General features: G+C 41.1%; 1 protein-coding gene across 1 annotated transcript in view; it reads right to left on the bottom strand.

The window, feature by feature from the left end:
* Nucleotides 1–19,320, bottom strand: part of LOC143986454 (vomeronasal type-2 receptor 26-like) — an 84,688-nt gene extending 65,368 nt beyond the window's left edge. The window contains exon 1 of the mRNA XM_077484800.1: nt 19,005–19,320. Within this exon, the coding sequence (XP_077340926.1) occupies nt 19,005–19,315 (311 nt within the window). The 5' untranslated portion in view covers nt 19,316–19,320. The remainder of the gene's footprint in view (nt 1–19,004) is intronic.
* Between the last annotated feature and the right edge of the window lie 2,222 nt (nt 19,321–21,542).

The following is a 21,542-nucleotide window of genomic DNA, read 5'->3' as shown; positions in this document are numbered from 1 at the left end:
AAATGTCACCTGAGACTAGGAGAAGGAGGAGGGTGAGGAACACAAGATGGGAGTGAGATGAGCATGAGTGCATGTGTCTCGTGGCTTTGGAGTTTATGCCAGCATATGGATGCAGCAAATGCAGGAGATGATGGGTGCAGTAGTAGGGAGAGGGTAGGAGTGAGGGTGATATGTGCATGCTGCAGGGTAGAGGGGAGGGATAGAGTAAGGAGAATTTGAGGATAGAAGACACTGATGTGAGAAGGAAGAGAATGAGGAGCATCGTACTAGATAGAGTGGGAATCTGACTTGATACAAAATAAATGAGAATTGCTGGTTTGCTTGTTGTCTTGCAGAGTTCTTGTTGTGTCTTCATCCAGTTCTAGTTATCCTGCTTTCGTTAAACTGCGTCGCTGAAACTGCGCATCACTCGTGACAGAGCCACTCAGGAAAGAGCCATGATGTCTGCGTTCATTAACTTTTAGGTTTGTTAACTTTTCGTAACAATTACGAATGATTATTATGATTAATATATTATTATGAGGGGCTCCCACCATCCCTGTGCTGTGCTGACTTCCTGAGTTTTTAACTTTTAGGTTCCTTAACTTTTCGTAACAAATTTCAGTTTGTTAACTTTTAGGTTCATTAACTTTTTGTAACAATTTTAGGTTCATTAGCTTTTAGGTTCGTTAACTTTTCCTAACAATTTTAAGATTGTTAACTTTTAGGTTCGTTAACTTTTCCTAACAATTTTCGGTTCATTAGCTTTTAGGTTTGTTAACTTTTCGTAACAATTACGAATGATTGTTATGATGAATTTATCATTATGAGGGACTCCCACCAGCCCTGTGCTGTGCTGATTACTTCCTGTTTTTTTTTTAACTTCATCTTAATGAATAATAGTAATTAACGAACATTCTTAATTTGTCTGTAATTCTGTTGTAACAGAATTTGTATCCGAAGTTCGTAAATTAAATTTCGTACAAAATTTGTATGAATAAAAATTTGTATTTCGGATCCTCAGGAATGTATGGATTTCCGGAAATTCATACAAATTTTTGATTAGTACAAAACTAATCGCACTTGTCTAGTCGCTGGTTCAAATCACAACCTCGATGCTGCCTGCCTGGAGTTTGCATGTTCTCCCTGTGCCTGCGTGGGTTTCCTCCAGGCATTCCAGTTCCCTCCCACACTCCAAAGACAAGCTGGTAGGTTAATTGGCTTCTGCCCAAAATAGGCCCTAGTATATGAATGTGAATTGGGGACCTTGGATTGTGGGCTCCTTGAGGGTAGGGACTGATGTGAGTGTGCGATGTATGTGTGGAGCGCTGCATAAACTGATGGCGCTATATGGGTCCATTAAATAAATAATAATATAATAGAGGAGCATCATAATGCGACACAATGTACAGGGATAGGGACAATTATAGACACTCACTCAGGTTGAACTGGATGGACTGGTGTCTTTATTTAACGTTACTAACTATGTAACTATGTAACTATGTTACATTCATTTTTGTTTTTTTTTCGTTTTTCGGGTCATTTGTTATGATCACAATTTGTAAATCCGTACATTCGTAAATTCATACATTCGTACATTCATAAAATTAAAAAAATTGTAAATTCATAAATTCGTACATTTGTAAATTTGTACATTCGTAAATTAGAAAATTTTGTAAATTCGTACATTCGTAAATTTGTACATTCGGAAATTCGAAAATGTGTATATTCGTAAATTCGTACATTCAGAAATTTGTACATTTGCAAATTCGAAAATGTGTATATTCGTACATTCATAAATTAGAAATTTCGGAAATTTGGAAATTCGAAAATCAAAAAACCCGAAAATTCGAAAATCTGAAATAGTAACTAACTATTAAATTCTAGATATTGTAATTTCCTTTCAAATTCGGCTGTTAGTGAATGTAACAAATACAAAACAAATGGAACTGAACAAATTAATAATAAATAATAATAATAAAAAGTTTTTATTATTGTTATTTATTATTATTCATTACGTTCCATTCATTTCTATACGGCATTCGTTATTTCGGATAATTCGTAACTTTGGATTTTTCAAATAAAACTTTTGTAAACAAAAAAAATTTGTATTTGTTACATTCACTTACAGACAAATTTGAAAGGAAATTACAATACCTAGAATTTAATAGTTAGTAATAGTTAAGTTATTATTAGTTAATTATTATTTCTGATTTACAAATTTACTAATGTACGAATTTATGATTGTGCGTATGTATGAATTTACGAATGTGTGAATGTATGAATTTACGAATGTGCAAATTTACAAATGTATGAATTTACAAACTCTTCAATAATTCCTAATGTTTTGTATTGTACTGTTTTTTTCCTGTAACTCAATAACTAAACTAAATACCGCTACTGGTTAGCTTCTAATGAGACATTCGTAATATGGTTGGACTTCCTATATGAGATCCAGCTTATATATAACAACCCTAGAATAAAACAGACCCAGTACCCCAGAATGATCCATTTCGGCATGAGTAATGCCGCGTACACACGACCGGACTTTGACGGACTTGGTTCGGCGGTCTGGAATCCAGCGGACAATTTGATCATGCGTGGGCTCCAGCGGAATTTTTCTTCCCAAAAGTCCAGCGGACCTAGAAATAAAATTTTCCGACGGACTTGAGTCCGGTCGAAAAATCCTGTCGTCTGTGTGCTAGTCTTATGGACTAAAACCGACGCTAGGGCAGCTATTGGCTACTGGCTACTTCCTTATTCTACGTCATCACGTTCGAATCCGTCTGACTTTTGGAGTGATCGCGTGTGGCCAAGTCCGTTTATTTGAAAGTCCGGTGAACCTCAACTGCAAGTTGCCAGACCAAGTCCATCAAAGTCCAATCATGTGTACGTGGAATTAGATATTGCTTCTTTCTTCACAACACAATGGGCCCTACCACAAGGTGGCCCCTTTATCAGTTGTCTTGAAGAAGTCCAGTTTAAGGCTCCATGCCCACTGAAGCTCATAAACAGCTGTTTTTGGGAGTTTGGGCATTTTTTTTTTTAACAGCCCATAAACTCCCCTCTATGTTATCCTATGTGTCCATGCACACATGGACGTTTTTGGACATTTATCAGCAGTGGAGTTTATGGGCCGTTTTCTGAACACCCAAGTCCTCATGCACACTGCTGCTTGTAAACCGAAGTTTAGAAGCAGTTGGGAATTTTTTTCAACTGCTCCTGAACTCTCCTCTATGTTATCTTATCAGTACATGTACGCAGGTTCGTTTATAGTCATTTCTAGGCAGTTGAGTTTAGAGGCCTTTTTTGGAACCCAAACAAATTAGTTCATATGCCAAGTTTAGAGGCATTTCAAGAGCTAAACATGGCTCAGCGCTGTAACTTGCATTTAGCCGCGTTTCGTTTAGAGATGTTTTTCATTTTTTCCTATTTTGAAAAAAAAATATGTTTTTTTAAACGCAAATGCGGAAAAACGCAGCAAAACACTGCTGAACGCAACATGTGAACATGCCAAAACTGACGTTTTAAATGACGGCTACTATCTGTCAAGTTAAATCGTTCAGGAGAGGTTGTAAAAATGTCCCGTGTACATTAAACCATAAAATCGCATTTAGGAGTAATTTTTCTGACCACAAAAAATGCCAAACGCTCATAAACGCTGATAAGCGTTGATAAACGTTCAAAAACGTGGCCCACCAGCATTTTTTTTAACGTTTTTGATCCATTGAAAAAAATAAAAATAAAAAATAATAATTAAAAAAAACGCTAAAAAACACTAATGTGGAAAAACACTAAAAAACCCTATTGCAAAAATGTCAAAAAACATTCAAAGACTCACTGCAAAGCTACTGGTGTTTTTATAACATTATTTTAACGTCCAGCATGCATGGAGCCTAAACAATAAAGCGGAGTTCCGCGTAAAAAATAAATAAAATAAAAGTCAGCAGCTACAAATACTGCCACAGCTGACTTTTAATAATTGGACCCTTACCTGTCCCAGGGTCCAGCAATGCGGGGGATTGAAGCCCCGCTCATCTCCCCCTCCGCTCAGAGTTGGCGGCATTGTAACTGTGGGCGCCCAGCTGTGGCTCGGCGTTACTGCCAGCACAATCATCTTGGACCTGTGACATGTCCCAGATGATTGCCTAGAGGGAGGGGGAGAGGTGATATTCCTTCCGGCTCCGAATGAAGTGACGCAAGGAGCCGAGGTGAATAAGGAGGCAGATTACGAGGGACCCCCTAACAACAGATATTAAGAGGTGAGTAAAACATTTTTTTTCCCCAAATTTTATTCATCATTTTTATTGCAGCTGAAAAATGCTAAAATTATTTTAGGAGTGGAACTCCATTTTAAGGTTCTTAGTTGTTTACGATGTTCAATTCAGCATGCTTGGTAAATATCTCCTGCTATGTAAAATGATATAAAATTATCACTTTTTTAACATCAAAAAAAAAAAAGTCCCCCCCTTTTTTTTTCTTTCTCTTTTCTATTATTTATTGTATTATTATTTAAAGACAGTCCCTCTCTACAGCATTTTTTTGCACACATGATAAAATCTGCATTATTGGTTATAGAATGACCTAACACAACCACCCCCCCCCCCCCCCCCAAGAAAATCATTAAATTTTTTGAAAGTCCCCCCCCTCCTTTTCTTTTCTATTATTTTATTGTATTATTATTTAAAGACAGTCCCTCTCTACAGCATTTGTTTGCACACATGATAAAATCTGCACTATTTAAAATGATTACCTTTACAAAATCAAAAAAATCTCCCCCCCTTTTTTTTTCTCTTTTTCTTTTCCTTTTCTATTATTTTATTGTATTATTATTTAAAAACAATCCCTCTCTACAGCATTTTTTTGCACACATTATAAAATCTGCACTATTTAAAATGATTGCCTTTACAACATCAAAAAAGTCCCCCCCCTTTTTTTTTCTTTTTCTTTTCCTTTTCTATTATTTTATTGTATTATTATTTAAAGACAGTCCCTCTCTACAGCATTTTATTGCACACATGATAAAAATCTGCATTATTTAAAATGATTGTCTTTACAACATCAAAAAAAAAAAAGTCCCCCCCCCCTTTTTTTCTTTTCTATTATTGTATTGTATTATTATTTAAAGACAGCCCCTCTCTACAGCATTTTTTGCAATCATGATAAAATCTGCACTATTGATTATAGAATTACCTAATGCATCCCCCCCCCCCCCCCAAGAAAATCATTGAATTTTCTGAAAGCAGAACAAAAAGAAGTATATTCTCTAGTGGAGAATCCCGTTGTCAGAATACAATGTCTCAGTGGGAAGGATTCCTCAATCTACCTGGCTGAATAAAAAGAACAAGTAATCCATTGACAGATTTAAAATGATCATTTTTACAACATTAAAAAAAAAATTACCTCCCCCTTTTTTTTTCTTTTTCTTTTCTATTATTTTATTGTATTATTATTATTTAAAGACAGTCCCTCTCTATAGCATTTTTTGCACACATGATGAAATCTGCACTATTGGTTATAGAATTACCTAATGCCTCCCCAAGAAAATCATTTAATTTTCTGAAAGCAGAACAAAAAGAAGTGTATTCTCTAGTGGAGAATCCCGCTGTCAGAATACAACGTCTCAGGGGGAAGGATTCCTCAATCTACCTGGCTGAATAAAAAGAACAAATCTATTGACAGATTTAAAATGATCACTTTTACAACATAAAAAAAGTCCCCCCCCCTTTTTTTTTCCTTTTCTATTATTTTATTGTATTATTATTTAAAGACAGTCATAAGCTGACATTTTCTAAAGTCATATTACTAATGTCAATACAATTTAAATCTCACATCTACAAGTTATGCTGCATACACACGATCAGACTTTTCGGCAGACTGGAATCCATCGGACAATTCGATCGTGTGTGGGCTCCAGCAGACTTTTCTTTCCCAAAAGTCTGGCGGACCTAAAAAATAAAACATGTTTCCAATCGGACTAAAGCTGACGCTAGGGCAGCTATTGGCTACTGGCTAGGAACTTCCTTATTCTACGTCATCACGTTCTAATCCATCGGAGTGATCGTGTGTGGCCAAGTCTGTTCATTTGAAAGTCCGGCGGACCTCAGCTGCAAAGTCTGTCGGATAGCCCGCCGGACCAAGTCCGTTGAAAAGTCTGATTGTGTGAGTCTCCGGATTACACCATTCTATTACCCCTCATACTGGCCATCGCCCAAGTGCCTTAGCTGATGTAGTTGACTACTCGGGCATCGGTTCAACTGAGCACCCGCTGAACGGCCACTGTTGTACGTTTCTTTCCCCCACAAAGTTTTGCAGGATGAATCCTGCACACAGTTCATTGGACCTTCCTATGACTATTCTCCCCAAGTTCAATGTTGGCCGTTGGAGGCCCATTCCCCTGTTTATGACTTCCAAACCACGACTATCGGTGTCATTGACACGTAACACCCTCCTGAGCGTTATGATCACATCTCTGGCTCTACTCCTACCATTTACATTTGGATGGCAACGGACAGCTGTACTGTTTCAGAATGAACATTAAAGTTATGTCTCACAATGTGAGAGGCCTTAACAGCCCCTACAAGCGTAGAACACTCTGGAAGTCTGCTATCGATATGCACTGTGACATTCTGTGTATACAAGAAACTCACTTCCCCAGTGCTAATCCATCTAGATGCACACATGGAAAATTCCCCCATATATTTACTGCCAACGATAAGAAGAAAAAGAATGGGGTATTAATAGCTGTAAAAGACACTGTCACCTTTTCTTTGTTGCAAGATTACATTGACCCTCGTGGTCGGTATATTATACTAATTGCTGAAATTAATCACTCAATATATACGTTAGTGAATTTATATGCCCCAAATGTTAGACCTGCACGCTTTGTCCGCAAAGTTGTACACAAAGCAAAATCTATGCAAAAGGGTAGCCTAATCTTGTGTGGTGATTTTAATATAGTACTGAATGCTGATCTTGATTCCTCCTCTGTAGCCCTCAGGCAGCGCCCCTGTCTAGACAGCTTCTGCCATGAAGAAAGGCTTTTTGACCCTTGGCGCTGCACCAGGGCTACGGAGAGGGACTATACATATTACTCTGCAATGCATAACAGTTACTCGAGGATTGATTATTTCCTCACAGATTTGCAAGTACTACAAAATGTGATTAAATCGGAGGTCCACAGTATCACTTGGTCAGATCATGCGCCTATAACACTGGAAGTTGTGGACTTAAACAAGGCTAATAGTAGGCCACTTTGGCGCAACAATACCTTCCTCCTGTCTCGCCCCACCGTTAGGGACGAGATAGAAGTGAAGGTCAAGGAATTTTTCCGATTAAATGATAATGGAGAGTCCTCCCCTGAAATGGTATGGTGCGTTCACAAGGCCTTTACTCGAGGTGTCCTCATACAGATAGCTTCGAGGGAACGCAAAAATAAAGCCCGTCGCATAACACAACTCCAAAATAAAATTATTGAATTGGAGGGTCTGCATAAAACCCCGACCCTCGCTTCTCCCACCATACTCCAACAGCTCACTCAATGTCGGTAAGATCTACGACAGGAGATCAAAACTGACCATGACCTGTACTTCAAAAGACTGAAACTATCATACTACTCACAAAGCAATAAGGCTAGTAAGCTGCTAGCATCCCAACTTAAAAAAAGACAGGCTAAAGCTAACCTACCTTTCATCAAGCACCATCATTCACATCAGACTTTTCATAATCCTAAAGACATAGCGAACACCTTTAAAGATTACTACCACTCCTTGTATAATCTTTTTTTTTTTTTTTTTTTGTATAATAAATTTTTATTGAAAATTTCCAAGAAATCTTACATAAAGCAAGACATAGAATAAAACAAAACAATACAGACAAAACTACCGTGTCATACACTGTGTAATAGAAGCAAACATATCATTAACAATACATGTAAATTAGAAAACTATCCAGTGGTGAATCGATGGACAAAATAGAGCCTGGATATATACGTCAACTATTCCTCTGCCCCGCGGCCACCCCATCTGGGAACAAGCTGTAGCCGGGGGGGGGGGGAGGAACAGGATTGTGTCAAGCGATTCAACATAAGAGAATGTAGTGCCAGCTGAGGTCAACTTTTATGGTAACCAATGAAATCCTTTAGACAAAAAGTAAAGGGCCAGTATTATTCTCACATTAATGTGAGCTCCGAACTAGTCAAGTCATGCCTATCAATAGTGTGGAGAATGTACTAAAAGAAAGAAAAAAAGTGGTTATAACTGCATGCGCATTGTGTAAACAGTTGTATCAATATGTGGTAGACTTTTTAAAGACTTTATTATACCAAATGGACCAAAGAGACCACTATTTTTGTTTTGATCTAAGATAGCCTATGCTGGATGCATATATACATTCATATATGCTATGTAATTGGGTAGTAGCTATGACTTCTGAACAGGAAGGGCTCTGTTTGGAGCGCCAACTGCGTGTTAGAGTTAGTTTAGCCGCTAGAAGGATATGTGTGAGTATGCCTCTGAGCGGATAGGGGAATTTATCAATACCTATATTCAATAACGCAAGTTCCGGAGAGGGAGTAATCTTAACATGAGTTACTTCTTGGATGAGGTTGAAAACTGCCGACCAAAATTGATTTAGCAATCTACACGACCAAAGGATGTGTAGGAGTGAGCCATGGGTTCCACAATCCCTCCAACATAAAGGGGACTTAGTGGAGTCAATTATATGTAGGACATGTGGGGTCACGTACCATCTAAAGGCAATCTTGAAGGACAATTCCCACAAGTTGGCTGCTTTAGTAACCTTGTAAGTAGCATTTAAGGCCTCTACCCACTGCTCTTCTGAGAATTGAGTCCCTATTTCCGTTTCCCATTTAATCTGGGGACGGGTCTTATTAAAAATTGTCTTATTTTGAAGCGCTTGGTAAAAGATTGATATACCATGAACATGGAGGGTGTCACTGAACCAAAATTTTGAGAGATGGGAAGGCACCACTTGAAAGATATTAGGCGAGTGAAGTAGGCAATGTGTTATTCTAAGGTATTGGTAGTATTCCTTTTTTGGGAGATTGAACTCCTTTTGAAGCGTAGGAAAAGGTTTCAATGCTTCGTCTGCATATAGATCAGAGATTAGAGTTATCTCGTGTTGTATCCATGTTGAGATATTAATATCAGGGGTCAGTAGAGGAATCACAGTTATAGGGATGGGAATTGGGGTCAAGGAGCCATGGCACGATGTTTTAAAGATCAAATGATGGAAGGCCTTCCTAGAGGCCAAAATGGTAGGTGATAGGTAGGGATCTACCTGGCGTTGGTGAAGTGTGCTGAGAATCCATCCATGTAGATTCCCACCGGGGACTTGTAGGTTCTCTAAACGACTCCATATATTATGAGGATGTGGTTTAAACCATGCTTTCAACTGTGTGAGGAGTGTGGCTGTGTAATAATCTCTTAAGTCGGGGAGGCCAAGTCCTCCAGCTGTTTTATGTTTGATCAATTTGTCGTGGGAGCATCGCGCTTTCTTCCCCTGCCAAACAAAGTGGTTTACAACCCTTTGTAGTTTTCGAAAATAATAATTGGGTATGGGAATAGGAATAGTGCGGAAAAGATACAGTAGCTGTGGTAGCTTCATCATCTTGAAAGATGCCAACCTACCCATCCAGGAGAGTGTTAGTTTGGCAAATCGAGATAATTCTAGAGGAAGGGATTGGAGATAGGGAACAAAATTTTCCTGAAACAAAGAATTAGGGTTAGCCGTGAGTTGTATACCAAGGTATTTTATAGATTTCTCAGCCCATAGAAAAGGGAAACGTTCAGAGATGGCCTTTTGAGTCGCTGTGGGAATATGAAGACCCAGGATGTGTGACTTGGATTCGTTCATTTTGTAATATGAGATAGAACTAAACTCTTGTAGGGTATCGCTTACCGCTGTTAAAGAAGCTTGTGGATCTGATAACATGAGAATCACGTCATCCGCAAACAGGTTAATTTTATGTTCGTCTGTGCCAATTTTTATTCCTACTATGTTGGATTGGGATCGAATCTTCTGGGCTAACGGTTCCATAAGGAGGTTGAATATTAACGGGGAAAGGGGGCAGCCTTGTCGGGTCCCATTAGTTATAAGAAAAGTGGAGGAGAGCATTGCAGAGCTATAGACTTGGGCTGAGGGTTTGGAGTAGAGAGCCATTATAGCGGAGAGAATATGACCTTGAAAACCAAATTTTTGCAATGTCAGATGGACATATGACCAATGAATTCTATCAAATGCCTTCTCTGCATCCAGCGCTAGAAGCAGAGAAGGCACTCGATGTTTGTTAGTGTGGTGAATGATATTAATTAAACGTCTGGTGGCGTCCGCTGTTTGCCTCCCCTTTGTGAACCCTGATTGGTCCGGGTGAATTAAAGTTGGAAGTATATCAATAATTCTGTTCGCTATTATTTTGGCATAAAGTTTCAAATCATGATTTAGCAGAGATATGGGGCGGAAATTTTGGGGTGAAGAGGCTTCTTTACCTGGTTTAGGTAATGTGATAATTAAGGCTTTCAACATATCATCAGGGAAAGAAGAAGAGAGTGCAGCCGCATTGAACACCGATGTCAAAGGATCCGTTAAAATGGTTTTGAATTGTTTGAAGTATTCGGCAACAAAACCGTCAGGACCCGGAGCCTTGTTGTTGGGAAGCAATTTAATAGCTCTAGCAATTTCTTGGGCGGTGAATGGGGAGTTTAAAGTGTCAAGTTGAGAAGAGGATATTGTAGGGAGGTTGATGGATTGTAGGAAGGTTGTTATATCAGAGGTCGAGGGATGCTTGGTATGTGGGTCATTTTTTAGGTTATACAAAGAACCGTAGTATTCACTGAATGCATTAGCAATCTCACGGTGGTTTATTAATTTTTCTTTAGTGACCGGGTGGTACAGGAAAGGGATGGACGTTTTAGAACGCGCCCCTTTAATTTGTTTAGCAAGAAGTTTCCCAGCTTTATTGCCAGTGGCATAAAGGGTAGATTGAAAACGTTTGTGGGAGATTTCGAATTGTTCCAATAACATGGAACGAAGTTCTAAACGGAGTTGGCCCAATTTAGTTTTAAAGCAGTCGGATGCTTTTTGTTTATTTAAAGTATCCAGCTCTTTGATTTCTTTTAGGAGGTTATCAATGCGGTGCGATCTCTCCTTCTTAGCCCTAGAACTTTGTTGGATAAAAATCCCCCGCATATAAGCCTTGTGGGCTTCCCAAAGCGTCGCTGGGTGAGAAACAGAGTCCTTGTTAGTTGCAAAGAATAGTTCTAGATGGTCCTTTATAATTGTACCGTAGGGATCTTTCTGAAGCACATTGGTGTTCATCCTCCAGAGGAAGGTCGGAGATAGATGTGGTGAGTTTGTCAGGGTGATACTCACTGGTGAATGGTCTGACCACGTGATCGGATGGATATCTGAGGCAGAGATTTTTTGAAGAGTCCATTGGTCGGTTAGGAATAGGTCTATTCTGGAGTATGAATTATGACACGGTGAGAAGTAAGTGAAATCTCGCTCTGATGCATGTTGGCATCTCCAGATGTCTTGTAACTGAAATTCTTGTAAGAGAGGGCCCAGGGAAAGATTACGGCGTCTAGAGGGGACAGAAGAGTCCAAATCTGAGTCTGGAATTAAGTTAAAATCGCCACATCAGAGGAGAGTGCCCTTTTGCACGTTGTCTATTTTCCTTTTGAGCTTCCTCAGAAATTTGATTTGGTGGACGTTGGGTGCATAGACGTTCACAATAGTAAACAAGGCCTTGTTCAGAGAACATACTAAGATGATGTAGCGACCGTTGTCATCTAGTACTTGATGGTGCAGTTCAAAGGTTAAGGACGAATTAATTGCCGTTAGTACCCCTCTTTTTTTCGAGTTGGTACTTGCTGTAAAGATATGCGGGTATTGATTATTGGAGCATTTCGGTGGTGCAGCCTTGGAGAAGTGCGTCTCCTGTACGCATAAGATGTCACAGTGAGATTCTTTAGCCAATTTCCAAAGAGACGACCGTTTTACCGGGTAATTAAGACCGTTCGCGTTGATGGATAGAAATTTGATAGACATTTTGATTGTCTATTCTGCGAAGGCCCCAGAGACAGCTAGTTACTTTATTGGACGAGATAGAGATCAGTAAAAACCTCTATAGAAGCTGTAGAGCAGAGAACTAATCCAGCGGAAGTTGTACACTAGATCAAACCAATAAGTATATGCGACAGTGATGACACAAACTAAAAACAGTGCCAAAATTAGGTAACAAGAGAAAAAAAAAAAGAAAAAAAATATATAAAAAAGAGTCAATCAATCAACGCCAGAATAAGCGTAACGGAACTTTGTGCCAAGTGGCCGAACCGATGGCCTCGTTGGAAAGTGACTTGCACTTACTTGGCAATAACGTGGGGAAAAAGTTCAAGTGGCCTGAATAGAGCCATGTGAGAATCCGGGATATAAATGATGCATTGATTGGACCTCGTTCAGCGACTGGATGGGTGGTGAGGGCGCTGAGTTGGGTGAGCCTCCGAGTGTGGGATAGAATGCCTGTGAGTTTCCATCGGTGTGGTTGCGGTATCAGGGATTATGCCCCATGAGCGCAGATAGTTTAGTCCTTCCGTCAGGTTGGAGGCTGTAACTTTAGCCCCATTGTAGGTTATCAAGAGCTTAGCAGGATTTATCCATTTGTAAGGAAGATTATGGTTCCTCAGAGCTTTTGTAACCGTATTCAGCTCTCTACGCAGCTGAAGCGTATATTGTGACAGGTCAGCAAATATTTGTAGGTGCGAATACGGATCGGGTAAAGATTTCTCGTTTCTAGCAATTTGCACTATCTGCTCCTTGACATGGTAAAAATGAATACGTAAGATCACGTCACGTGGAACGGAGTCAGGTAGGGATGGCGGTTTCGGCAAACGGTGGATACGGTCTATCACCATTTCCATATTTTTCAAATTGGGTAGTAGTGTTTTGAAAAGCCCTTTAGCATAGGCTGATAGATCTTGGGGTTGCACCGTTTCCGCTATTCCTCTAATTTTTAGATTGTTGCGACGAGATCTATCTTCGAGATCTGCCAATTTGCGTTTAATCCAAGCGTGATCTTCTAGGTTAACCTCATGTGCGTCAACAAGATCATTCACGGCCGATGCGAATCCCCCCAATCCGTTTTCAATATGTGATACTCTAGTAGATACGGAGGCTATATCAGCATGCAGGCGTTGCATAATTGATACCATATCCGTTTGCATAGAATTTCTGAGGGTGGATAACATATCCTTAAGTGTGGTATCAAGAATAGGCTGGTTGTTGGTAGGGAAGCTAGCAAAAGGATCAATGGCATTGCAGGGGTTAATAGACTGTATAGTGTTCAGGCTCACCTCAGGTGCTACTGGGTCCTCTGAGTCCAGCCTCATTCTAGCCTTTGCAGGGCTACCGGTCAATGGAGTGCCTGGATAAGAGGCAGGGAGGCTCTGTGCAGTGCTAGTGAGCTCCATGAGACCCTCCTCTAGCTCACTGGTCTGATGGCTCTGTAACGCTGAAAGCTGTGAGGGGAGACCTGCAGACGCTGCAGCCGCGGCGCCATCTTGGATTTTTCCGGCGGCCGGCTGGTGTAAATAGGCCGTTATTTTTTGTGGATGGCGGTATCCTTTCCGTTTAGAGGACATACTGCCACGCTGCAGGGATATCCCAAGAGTTCCCCTGTGAAGTTTTCGTGTGAAAACGGGTCTCAATGCGCTGTGGTAAGTCGCTAATCCCGGGTGTCTCTCAGCCCTCAGTGAAAGACGTCCATGCCGCTCGGAAGTTGGCCACGCCCCCCTCCTTGTATAATCTTAACCAGGACCCTGACACTCACCAGCCCTCTGACACGGAAATTGATCGTTTCCTTGGCACTTTGAAGTTGCCCAAAATAGATATCCCTACACTGACTGCTTTAAACTCCCCCATCACTTGTGAGGAAGTGGCCGCAGTTATTAAGACGTTGCCCATGCATAAATCCCCAGGGGCGGACGGCTTCTCGGCCGAATACTATAAAGCACTTACGACTATTCTGACCCCCAAACTTGCGACTGTCTTCAATTCTGCTATATCCACAGGCTCCTTTCCCAAAGAAATGCTACAAGCTATCATAGTCACGATCCCGAAACCAGGAAAAGACAACTCCCTCCCCCAGAACTTTAGGCCGATCTCACTCTTGAACTCCGATTTAAAAATATATGCTAAAGTACTAGCAAATAGACTGATGAATGTTACCCCTACCCTGCTAGGTTTAGATCAAGTAGGCTTTGTTAAGGGTAGGCAAGCACCTGATGGAACAAGACGCATGATCAATCTTCTACGATATTCTGAAATTAACAAACTTCCTAGCGTATTTTTAGCCTTAGATGCAGAAAAGGCCTTTGATAGGGTGCACTGGCCATACCTATCTAAGACCCTTCAAAAATTCGGACTGTCGGGCCAAATTCACACAGCTATCATGTCCTTGTACTCTCATCCATCAGCAAGAGTCTATAACTCAGGCCTTCTCTCCGACCCCTTTAATCTAACTAATGGCACAAGACAAGGGTGCCCACTGTCTCCCATAATTTTCTCACTTGTCATAGAACCACTAGCAGAAAGTATCAGGAACGCGACAGCTGTGAAAGGTATTCAGATAGGTGCAGAAACCCATAAAATAGGGCTATTTGCTGATGACGTCATTCTCACAGTTACTGACCCTGTCACATCCCTTGCTAAAATTCAAGAGCTGATTAGTAGCTTTGGGAGGGTATCCTTTTATAAGGTTAATACTAATAAATGCTATGCTCTGGGGTTGCACTTGTCATCGGGTACCCTAAGCACACTACAAAATGTCTTCCAGTGTAACTGGAATACTCCCTCGATCACATACTTAGGAGTACAACTTTCCCCCTCCGCTTCTGACACATACTTGCATAACTATCCTCCCCTGTTGGATAAACTGGCTGAAGAACTGAACCACATAGCTAAATTACATCTCTCCTGGGTGGGAAGAATAGCGGCTTATCAAATGCAAGTACTGCCTAAACTACTGTACCATTTCAGGACGTTACCAATCCCTATACCCTGCAAGTTCTTTGCTCAACTATCCAAACATCTAAACAAATTCATATGGGCAGGTAAAAAACCTAGACTAGCCTTAGCGAAACTCTATAAGCCAAAGTACCTTGGTGGAATGGGTCTCCCTAACGCCCAGGCTTACTATCATGCAGCCATATTGGACCAAATGAAATACTGGTTCTCCTGTCAATCCGACAATAAATGGTCGAACATAGAACGTACTGTCACCCCTGGGCATGACCTCCCTGCTCTAGCTATGGCGGCTAGCATTCACCACAAACCAACTATCCCCAACTACCCTACTATACAAGCCACGATTAAGGCATGGTCGGGCCTGACTCAAAGTAAAATTACTGACGTACCGATGAGCAGACTACAAATTCCATTAGCAACCTACCAATACCTAATACCCAACTTCTCCACACAGAGATGGAAACAATCAGGCAATCACTTTTTTGCGCCCCTTGATGAACAAAGAGACTTAGCTGACCGTTATAGGCTATACCAAATTCAGCACCACAATGTGTCCAATACTTCTAATCCGGTAGAAATTCCACAAGCACTATGGGACTTCCTTCTAAACAAAAGCTCTAACTGTAGAAAGGGGATCTCACTTTTCTATAGACTAGCAAACCCTCTGTATCTGAACTCTAAACTGCCCTGCATGTTACACTGGGAAAGAGAACTGAGGAAGGAATACTCATTCTCGCAGTGGCATACGGCACTAAAATATAGTGGGAAATCCTCTGCTTGTATAGATCACTGGGATAATGCCCAGAAGATACTACACTGATGGTACCTAACTCCGCTACGCATCCAAAAAATGCATACAGACACAGCCCCTCTGTGCTGGAGGAACTGCCAGCACATGGGGAATCTTCTTCATATATTATGGAGTTGTGAAATTATCACCCCATATTGGAAGAAAGTATAATCCCTGATCAGAGACATCACAAAGTCTAAGTGTAAGCTTGACCCAGGTTTGGCTCTTCTTAGCCTCTCGATAGAGCAATTCCCCCCAGTGATGCGAAAAATAGTGATTAATGTCCTCTTTGCTGCCAGAATTTCGTTGACAAGACATTGGAAGACCCCCACACCCCCTTCTCTAGAGGAGGTTATTACCAGAGTAAACAACATATACCTTATGGAAAAGATGTTAGCATACAAAGAAGGGGCAATCCCGGGTTTCCATAAATACTGGGGGACCTGGGATTCCTCCAAACACGCCTCTCCACATCTGTGATCTAATTCATAGATTTTCATGTTGAATTATATCTTGAAATTAAGTTGCCTGAACTCAAAATGCGTTGCATCCAACTACAGTGTAAGTAGAGGTAATATCACCCATTTTAGCCCAGGAGTAGTGCCCAAAGAGGAATCTATATCTATGTTTGTGTTGAAGTTTCTTGGTTACTGTTTTCCCTATGCCTTATGAACAAGTTTTGCTGTACTAAGTATTAAAACAACTGAGCTGCGTACTTACATGTGCTATCGCCCTTGACCCTCGGTAAGGTCAAAGGATACTAATACTCAGGTAATCCTACTCCAGCGCTAAGCCTGCTCACAGTGTGTACCCGTATGGGGTGACAGGCTAGGTCTACTAGTAGGCCATTTGAGGTTTTCAACCTATAATAGTTCTAATAGGATACTATTGTTTATATTTTCTTTTCTCTGTGAGTATGTGGAACACTGCCTTAAATGTGTATGATAATGCTAAATATTTCTTTGTCAAATGATGCATACTTGTTTCATACAAAATCTAATAAAAATCTTTGGTTAAAAAAAAAAGAAAAGTCTGATTGTGTTTATGCGGCATAAGAGTACAAAATCAGTATATTGATCAACAATACAGTATGTATATCCTTGTAAAGAATTAATTGACTCTTAATTATTACTAGAATCTATTTTGCAGAAACAGAATGTTTTTCTTACCAACTGTACCATAATGCATTCAAATGTTACAATGGAATGTTCTATGATTTTCTTATGTTCACTCAATAAAAATATATGAAACAAAAAAAAAAAGTAACAGATGGCTCCATCCACACAAACAGAGCTGATGGAGAAATCCCCCCCCCCCCCCCATAAGGAAAATACTCTTCCAGCAGTTTCTCCAACACCCTGACAGTCTTCTCGTTTGTCTGTCACTTTCTGGCCAGCTTGGTTTGCATGTAAATAATAGACATATGCACACTGAAATATTTTGTTTCTGAATTTCGTTTTCGTCCTACAAATACAATTATTTAGTTACTCCCGAAATTCGTTTTTATTTATTTTGTTTCGTTAAAAAATGCATTCATCCGAAAATCCCAAATAATTAAGGTGGAATTTGTCATTGAAGGCTTATGGTGTCTGTCGAAGGTTCTAAGAAGGTTCGATGGAGCAGCTAAACTGTACGACGATGAAGAATTCTAATGTTGTATGATACTAGTAATAATTATATTTATTAATTATTATTACTAGTCAACCAACATTAGAATTCTTCTATAGCCAATGTGTGGAGCATTTGACCATAAATGTCCACTCGCGGCGACTGCTTCGTCGAATCTTCATGCCGAATCTTTTCTCTCTATGTCGAATAATCTTGGACTAATAGAGTTAGGTTAGGTACATTCAACCTGTTTTGCTATTGTCTCTATAATGTAGAATCTTTTCTCTCTATATAGAATAATCTTGGACTAATAGAGCTAAGGTTAGGCACATTAGACCACAGGTTCGATGGACAGATCGCTATTGTTAGGCCGCGTACACACGGGCGGACTGTTCGCCCAACTTTGTCCGCTGAACAGTGTTTGGGCGGACAGTCCGCTCGTGTGTGGGCTTTCAGCGGACAGTTTCAGCGGACAGTTGGACGGACAAGGTTTTTCGGAATTTCCGAAAAACTGTCCGCTGAAACCTTGTTTCAGCGAACAGCCCGCTCGTGTGTAGGCTTGTTCGTCAAACAAAGTTGTGCGCATGCTCAGAAAGGATTTTCACGCCGAAAGCTATAATGCAGTGTATAGGACGTCGTATTTTGCGTCCCGTCGTACGTGCCGTTCACGTCATCGCGCACGGTTTCAGCAAACTGTTCGTTCGTCGTGTGTGGCCATGTCCGTCCATGCTAATTTTGAGCGGACTGTTTGCCGAAACTGTTGGGCCGCGTACACACGGGCGGACTGTTCGCCCAACTTTGTCCGCTGAACAGTGTTTGGGCGGACAGTCCGCTCGTGTGTGGGCTTTCAGCGGACAGTTTCAGCGGACAGTTGGACGGACAAGGTTTTTCGGAATTTCCGAAAAACTGTCCGCTGAAACCTTGTTTCAGCGAACAGCCCACTCGTGTGTAGGCTTGTTCGTCAAACAAAGTTGCGCGCATGCTCAGAAAGGATTTTCACGCCGAAAGCTATAATGCAGTGTATAGGACGTCGTATTTTTCGTCCCGTCGTACGTGCCGTTCACGTCATCGCGCACGGTTTCAGCAAACTGTTCGTCCGTCGTGTGTGGCCATGTCCGTCCATGCTAAGTTTGAGCGGACTGTTTGCCGAAACTGTTGGACGGACAAAGTTGGGCGAACAGTCCGCGCGTGTGTACGCGGCCTTAGACGGACAAAGTTGGGCGAACAGTCCGCCCGTGTGTACGCGGCCTCAGAATCATGTCAAATCTCCTATCTATATTGAAATGTTGTCGCAACAAAAATGAAAATAAAACATTTGTTTATGTCAGATCTTTCGGTTTTCGGATTCTGCACGTTCGTTATCTTCGATAACAAAAATACCTGAAATTCGGACGAAAATGTATTCAGATGAAAATGACTGCACATGTCTAATAAATAAGAAGACATTTTCTATAAATAATATACATTCTTAAAATATTTCTATCACATGTATTTCTTCTAATCATTGTGTAAAATCCTATTGGCTATTCTTTGCAACCCTGATCACTTTTTTTTGCATCCTCTTCCATGCAAGTAAGTTACATACCTGTATATCTTTTCTTCAGGCAGTCCTAGATATTCGCTTTTTGACCTGAGAGTGAGCACTCCTCCAATGATCAAATCTCCATCCTGAAAATATTGGAATTCATCAATGACGTCAGTAAGACTGAGGGAGCAGGCTGGACTTTGTATCCCCCAACTCCAGAGACTCATACATTGCGGCATGAAACAGAGCTGGAAGACGTAGAGATATAATATGACCATAGCTTTGATCACTGCATTCTTCTTAATTCTCCATCGTAACACCGACCTCTGCAGCATGGATATCACAATGACCTCTACAGACCTCTGCAGCATGGAGATCGCAATGACAATACAAGGAGCTGGCTCCTCTCCCCTCTCTTTTTATACAGTTCAGTACCATACATCTCTCATTGTTCTCAACACACTGACATCATCTTCTATCTACTTTTAGTTGTTTTGCAGGTAATTTTATTTACAGTATAGACCTCTAATTATATTCGTATCATTCATTTTAGCAACTCTAAACCAAGACACAGAATTGATTTAAATTAAACTTATTCTACAAGGATTTATGCAAAATATTCTGTATGCTGAATAAAGCATACAATGGAAATACACAGGTAGGACCAGAAAATATCACAATGATTCTTCCATAAGAATGCACAACGATGTTCTATATGGCTGTTTTATTATCTTAAAGTGACCCTGTAATCTAAGCATGGCCTGTAGAAGAAGAACATCTTTACTTAAATTTATTTGCAGTTGGCCCTTTCCTTCAAATGCATCCTGTTGTGTGAATATCTGCTTCTTCTGGTGTTCTGCTGAGAACTGTCCCCCCATCGGATGGTGTCCTCCTCATACTGCGCAGGCGTAGCTCTTGCACAGTACGGAGGACAAGGAGATGATGAAAGTTTCTGAAGATGAATGGCACCTGCGCACTTAATAGTACCTTCTGCCCTGAATCCAGGTTCAAGCCCCACCACGAAAGTGGACATATGGTATGCACTTAGTAACAGGGCCCTTCGTGGGCTCGCTTCGCTCCCTAAGCTTCGGGCATGGCCTCGCTGCGCTTGGCAATTTTTTATTCTGACTCTATGTCCACTTGGATGTTGGGGCTTGAACCTGGACGCCATCCATCTTTGGAGACTTTCGGCGTCTCCGTGTCCTCCGTACTGCGCAAGCGCAGTACAGGGTGGACACTATCCGACGGGGGACAGTATTCATCAAGACACCGGCCTTCTGCATTTACACTGTATTTTTTATTTTCCTACAGATATTTTTCTACTTGGGCTCCCTCTGGAATTGTGGCTGTAGATCCACCAGAATTTTTCCCTTCAATATGTAGCGATATGGACTGTCAGCAGAAAGCACCATACCTTTCAGTGTTTCTGGCTGTCCCTTTGGTACTTAGTGCAATCAGTGACCACATATCTATGCGCCCATCAAAGTGAATTACGGGACCTAGAGTTCTCCTTCAGACTGTTACTATGCAACCATGTACCCTAAGTCTACACATCCCAGGGATCTTCGCGGTGACATGAAGGTTGCTGGGAGTGACCATAAAAGGAGCGAGAATCCCGGGTAGAAGTCTCTTCCTCCTGGGCCTGACGCAAGATGGACCTCTCTGTGTAACAGATAGAGAGAGGTCCTGGCCTGCCACGCAGAGCTTTACTTCCACCCTAAAGCCTAAGGGGCCTACCTCTGTTATCCGCTGTTGGACATCCTGTCGCTAACATCACTTGGATCACCTGCCGGCTAGTGTGGGTGCCTGGGGCAAGTTTCACTTTCAAAGATCGAGACAGTGGACCCGCTACCCGAGAGGTGCTACACGTGTTCCTATCCAGAAGATCTTTGATAGATTTGGTTGTTTACTGCATTGCAACACTGTGCTCAGGTACACACGCCCCGACTTTTCGGCGGACAATCTGACAGACTTTGCAGCTGAGGTCTGGCGGACTTTCAAACGAACGGACTTGGCCACACACGATCACTCCGAAAGTCCGACGGATTCGAACGTGATGATGTAGAATAAGGAAGTTCATAGCCAGTAGCCAATAGCTGCCCTAGCATGATTTTAGTCCGTCGGACTAGCACACAGATGACCAGTCATGTGTTAGTGGCATTAGATCTTCACCACTAGGAACCTATTGCTTTATCTACCACCAAATATATATATTTTTTTTATTTCAGTAGATCTGTTCTTTCCTTAGGATAGCATAGGCTGGCTAGATTACATCTTTCTCAAAGTAACCACATAAGTAGTTAACTGAAACATCCGCTAGGAGGTGACTTTGTATCTAAGTGTAGTGTACATATATGTATATAATCTTGTTTGTGGTTGAACCATTGTTTAAGTCTTTGGGAGGAATTTGTTTGCGGAGTTGGTGCTGTTATCCCTGCTCAGCAGATTTATTACCTCTTTCTGTGAAATAACTTATGAAATATTTCAGAACGTAATCTTACCGAGTTGTTTGATTCTTGCTGCACAGTGTTACAAGGACGTCTGAACCCAGAGTGTCAGGTGGGTTGGTAGGTTCAATTGGTCATAGCCATGCAGATG

The sequence above is a fragment of the Lithobates pipiens genome, unplaced genomic scaffold (genome assembly GCF_037356315.1).
Source record: "Lithobates pipiens isolate NorthernLeopardFrog02 unplaced genomic scaffold, aLitPip1_a1.2 Scaffold_160, whole genome shotgun sequence".
NCBI lineage: Eukaryota > Metazoa > Chordata > Amphibia > Anura > Ranidae > Lithobates > Lithobates pipiens.
Note: the sequence above shows the minus strand (reverse complement) of the source record. Positions and strands in the feature narration are given on the sequence as shown.